Genomic DNA, 5,820 nt, shown 5'->3' with positions numbered 1-5,820 from the left:
TACTGAGAGGTTAATTAACTTGCCTGAGGTCTCATACCTAGTAAGTGGTAGATTTGGGAATCAGACCTAGACATTCTTCTCCTTAGAGTCTGTTCTTATAACCACCAAGCTTTACTGCCACTCTTAACACCTGTGTCAAGGAACTGTGATAAGTTGTTGGAGGTACAGGAATGTACACACTGGAAATAGTTCTTGATCTTATGGAACTTACTTATTTATAACTTTATAATTTTCTATCCTGATTAAAAAATATAAATATATGTACACAAAAATATGTAATGTAGGAAAACACTAACTATGTATAATTAGCTAACCATATTATTGTCTATACTATTTAATGACCGTTTCCATCATATGAATGTGCAATAATTTAACCATTCTCCTGTTGCTGGAAAGAAATACCCAGGCCTTTACTAGTAAGTAATATTGCAGTGTATTGCAGTGAACATCATAATACATTTATTATTGTCATTTCAGATTATTATGTGAGACTGTTTATGAAAGCATAAAAGTTTAAAGTTATTGGCATCTGTTTCTAATTACTTTCCTGAAGTTTATGCTTTAACAGGAGTTTGCAGTAGGGCTGATCATGTGCCTTCATAAACATGTGTATTATCAATTCAGTAGTCAAAAATAAAACAAAATAATCAAAATTCAGTAGTCAAAAAATAATGTCATGTGTATGTTAATTTAAACTATGTTTTTTTAAAGTCTTGCTGTCCTTGATACTGTTATCACAGAATGTTTTTAGTGTATTTTGAGGAATATATGCAAAGTTAATTGCAAATATAAGTTTTGATATAATGTGGACATAATCTCCAAAATAAGTTAATTTAAAAAGGTGAAAATTGGATATACTAAAAAACATTTTAGATTCTTATCATCTAACAACGAATGTGTATTTTTCCCTATCTTGCCTAGAAGAGCCATTCCTGAATGTTTTCTTCCATTCATTCAGCAAATATTTGTGTGCCTACTATGTTTTAGAGCACATCAGACAAGCCTGCTATCACGAACTTTCTATTTTAGCTGTAAATCATGTATTCAAAATGGATGTATAACATTTTCACATATTTACCAATCACTAGTGCCTACTTTGTTCCAGGCTTTGGTGGTTAAATAGGTTTACAAAGATGAAAGACAAAAGTTATGACTTTTGGACTTCACAGCACTAGTAAAGGAGGCTGTAATAAATGGCATGGAAATGTATCTTTCTCTTTTATAAAAGAAGCAAGATGAAGTGAAATGTTTTGTAGACAGTTGCATATGGTTTTTAATATACATTAATTTTGCAGTTAAAAGATACATAGTTGGGTGTCAGGATTTCTGATGGGCATTTCTATTATAATCCACTATTTGGATATTAATGATTTTACAATGAATTGTACAGAAGAGTTATGCTGTTATTAGTGAAGATGTTTTTTAAATGATCGTTTAAGTTTCTTACTGTGACAGTTTTTGAATCCTCAAATGTAGAATTCTGCAAAATTGTTTCAGCAATTTTTAAAAAATGGCGTCAGATGGTTTCCTATTTGATTTTTCTAACTTGTTACCAAATATTGGAATAGTACAGTTTATCACTTCTGTAGTTAGTTTTGGAATGCAATGTGAGTGCATGATTTCCATTTGAATTTTGGAGTTGCGTAGCAGTTTCCTGTCCTTAATTTGGGGGATTTTCGTCTGTGTTTTTTGTTACTCTTTAGTTTAAGCATGTTTTGAAGCATTGTAGAGAGTTGTCCATCTGCTTTTCTATCTTTATTATCACTGTTTTTTGTTACTCTTTAGTTTAAGCATGTTTTGAAGCATTGTAGAGAGTTGTCCACCTGCTTTTCTATCTTTATTATCACTGTTTTTTGTTACTCTTTAAGCATGTTTTGAAGCATTGTAGAGAGTTGTCCATCTGCTTTTCTATCTTTATTATCACTGTTTTTTGTTACTCTTTAAGCATGTTTTGAAGCATTGTAGAGAGTTGTCCATCTGCTTTTCTATCTTTATTATCACTGATAACCTGACTGAATGACTTCACCTCCTTCAGCTAATAAGTGATTTCTCTTCCCATGAGGATAAGACTGGTAGCAGATTATGGAATAGGACAAATGGGGAAAATTTGGTAGTGCACTGTCCTAAGGAAAATACCTTTCCTTGCCATTTTTGTCTTGTCAACTAAAATTAATATTGATAATTATTATGATTTAAGTCAACCTTAAAAGATTGTCAAGTGTATGACTTCATGAAATACATCACTCTATGAGAAAACTGGATTTCATTTGTAGGACTCAAATGAAATTTCTAATTTGCGTGGTTAAATATGATTCTTATCTTTCTTAGTTGCTTTAGTAAATTTGTCTATTCTGTAGCTAAAACATAGCTTTAAAATGTTTGTATAGTTTTGAGTTATAAAGCTGACTAGGTTTTGTGTGAGAAGCATTTATATAATTAGATTATTGCTACAGTAGCCATACTGAGAAATAAACTTATGCGTTGGACTTAATTTTTTTTGATTATTTTTGGAAGAAAGACTGGTCTTCTGATTACTTCTGGAAGAAAGACTGGTATAGCAGTACAAGTGTGGGTTTTAGATTTGGACATTGTGAGATCAAATATATGTCCTATCACTTTTAGTCTCTTATGTGTGATGTTGAGCAACTTACTTAAATCTCTTTGAGCCTCAGTCTCCTTACCTGTGAAAGGAGGTAGGTCAGGTTGAAATAAAATAACATCAAGTGCCTAGGTTGGTACTTGGCATATTGTCAACAAATGTTAGTACCAGTACTACTCACCTCCCAGAACAGTGTTCTACAATAATGTCGTAGTAGGAAAAAATGCTGAAATTCCAGTTACAAGGTCTAGCTTTTAAGTCCTAGTTCTTTTATTTTACTGCATTTGTTTTCTTGGGTCAGTCACTGTACCACAGTCTTGGTTTTGTCCTCTCTACAGGGGGGTTCTGAAAATTAAATATGGTAATGAGTAAGTGCTTCAGAGCTAGGCTTTTATTCTTTATTATCTAGTGTATTTATCCTGACTTATTTTCCAGTGATTAACATTGTTCTTTCTGTGCAAGAGAGGAGCTATACTTCTGGAGCTTGAACCTGGTAGCCGGTGTAGGTACATTTATTTGGAGGAGCAGAGTGTAGGAAACACTGTGATGTCCTTCCAGGAGATTGTGTGTGTGTGTACACACACACACACACACACACACACGTTTTAAGCAAGGGCTGGGAGGGGCCAGGTGTTACACTAATGTGGTAAAGTCATCAGTTTAAGAAGATGGCTGTGGCTGCAGGTGGGGATTTCATTGGACCAGGCCCCTTGAGTCTGTTCTTCATTAGTCTCTTCTCAGCTACTCTGGTACAGTTCTTTCCTGTACATAATTCTGCCAACATGTTATCAGTTTTCCGAAGAGTGACCTACATTTTGTAATCTGCACTCCCACAACCTGCAATAAATCTAAATCGTAGAAATAAGTAATTTTTATGAGGGAGGACTTGAAAGATTTTCATCAGTCGAATCTACAATTTGACCTACATTTTGTAATCTGCACTCCCACAACCTGCAATAAATCTAAATCTTAGAAATAAGTAATTTTTATGAGGGAGGACTTGAAAGATTTTCATCAGTCGAATCTACAATTTCAAACAGGAAATAGTTTCACTTTCTCTGAAGAGAAAAGCACATGCTTTTTAGCCCTAGCTGGGAAACTGTCATCTTCCATTCTTCACACGAACTGTTCCACATGCCTAGAGCATAACAGAACCCTTCTCATCTACTTTCTTGGAAGTCCTTTTTGTTTCTTCCCTTTATTAAAGTTTTTCAAATCAGTCATCCTAAAGTAATTTTAACTGCTTTATGACAGTAATGTATATATGTATTGATAAGTTGTGAGTTTTACTTTCTTTGTATACCTCAAGTATTCTTTAAGTGCTTAATGCCAAACTTGCAACAAAAGCAGTGTGAATTCTTAGTAGATTTAAAATGTTATACAGGTATTTCTTACTGAAACATTTTAAAATGAAATCGTTTTTGAAAGGTGGAGTAGAGTGAGGAGGGAAGAGGGATAGATACGTGCCAGGGCAGTCACAGGGTGGCAGTAAAACTCGGTGGTCAGCAATCTGTCTGTTCATTTATATGCATGCTGTCAGTAGTAGTAAGCTTTAGAACCTGGAGTTCTTTTCAATGTAGTGACTTCCATGGAATTAAAATGATTCAGTAATGTTAACACCAGGAAGAGCATCATTTGAAGGAATCCCTGCTTTGTCTTTTAACCAATTCCCTTTTATAGAGGTATGTAAGTTATTTCCAGTTCTCATTCAACACAGAATAAAATAGTCGCTGTTCAGAGGTGGACCTGGCACCCAGCAAGTCTTAAGATCTGTCTTTTAGGTTATTTTCATTCATTGAGAAGAAAACTGAGGAAACAATTGGGGTATAGAGATTTGTGGGGTTAATAGAAAGATCTCAAGAAAGCAAGGGCTGTCCCTCCCTCTGACCAGTAACTTGTGCTCTTCATTCATATGAAGGTTCATGTTAAAAATAACATTACATAGTTGTAGCAGCAGCTTCTTTGTTTTTCTTAGTCATGGCGACAGTTAACACAGTGTATTAGTGGCTTAACATACCAACACTTAAGTCCTTATTTTTTGTTTTTGTTTTTAAGTCATTGAAATTATGAGACTATCATTCAAATGGAAGCTATATAGTTCTTCGGAACCATTATGATCTCAAAAGGAAAGGAGAATGAGACAGATACACTGGCTGAGGTGTTTTGAGGTGCATCGAAGTGTTGCAAGCTGTGAATTACCTTAACATGTTCTTGAAGTACCATGGCGTGGATTAAAAGGTATGCTTTAGAAATCTCCCGGTGACCCCAAGGTCATGGATAGAACAAACACACATTATTCTATATTTAATTATTGCATATTTCAAGATATCTTAATATTTAACTGCAGATGTGGTTATGGATTTATGGTAATATTTTTTTGTTAAGAAAAGTCACAAGCTTTATGAATGAATTTTCTATTTCCTTTCTGGGATATGGTTATGGAAGACACTGGGGTAGATATTTTCCCTAGGTTTTAATACTAATGGGCTATAATTTCTTTCACCAAATAGTTTAGGGATTATTCATGTGTTAGTTTGTGATGATCTCTCTGGTTTATGTCATAGGCTAGTTCTCTGCAGTGCGGTCATTTCATGGTAATCTGAACAGGAAACACTGAGATAATTCTTCAGTTGGGGTATAATTTGACCACATCAAACAAAACAATTCTTACTTGGGCCATTTGTAGTACAGTTTTGTCTTTTACAAAGAATTTTCACTTAGAGGAAAATAAGTGATTTTTTTTTAAAATTAATATTATGATTATTGTCTATTCACCAAAGTATATATGCAGTTAATCATTCATATGTTTGTGGTGTATAGTCTTGCTGTTCTTTGTGGTTACTAGTAGTCGTAGTTTTAGGCTTCATAATACCCACTTAGCCATCAAAAATCTTTAAAATTTTTACATTCATAAAATTTTGAGTGATGTGATCAAAAGTATTTCTTAATTATTGAAATCTTGGGACTTCCTAATTTTCATACTGTATGATTGCTACTAAATGTTATTATTTTAAAGATGGTAGAAGTGAAGCAACCCAGAGAATATGCTGAATTTACAAATGTTACATTAGGTTCAGAATTCTTTATCTCTTGGGCCGGCCCGGTGGCGCACTGCTACAGTGTGCCGCTTGGGAAGTGCGGCGGCGCTCCCGCCGAGGGTTCGGATCCCACATACAGACCGGCCGCTCACTGGCTGAGCGAGGTGCGGGAGCAACACCGAG

At 34.6% G+C, this 5,820-nt stretch overlaps 1 protein-coding gene across 1 annotated transcript in view; it reads left to right on the top strand.

The window, feature by feature from the left end:
• Window positions 1-4,655: 4,655 nt before the first annotated feature.
• Window positions 4,656-5,820, top strand: part of LOC103589635 (recombining binding protein suppressor of hairless-like) — a 36,073-nt gene continuing 34,908 nt past the window's right edge. Inside the window, exon 1 of the mRNA XM_008571664.1 lies at window positions 4,656-4,837. Within this exon, the coding sequence (XP_008569886.1) occupies window positions 4,821-4,837 (17 nt within the window). The 5' untranslated portion in view covers window positions 4,656-4,820. The remainder of the gene's footprint in view (window positions 4,838-5,820) is intronic.

The sequence above is a fragment of the Galeopterus variegatus genome, unplaced genomic scaffold (assembly GCF_000696425.1).
Source record: "Galeopterus variegatus unplaced genomic scaffold, G_variegatus-3.0.2 Scaffold710, whole genome shotgun sequence".
Classification (NCBI taxonomy): Eukaryota; Metazoa; Chordata; class Mammalia; order Dermoptera; family Cynocephalidae; genus Galeopterus; species Galeopterus variegatus.
Note: the sequence above shows the minus strand (reverse complement) of the source record. Positions and strands in the feature narration are given on the sequence as shown.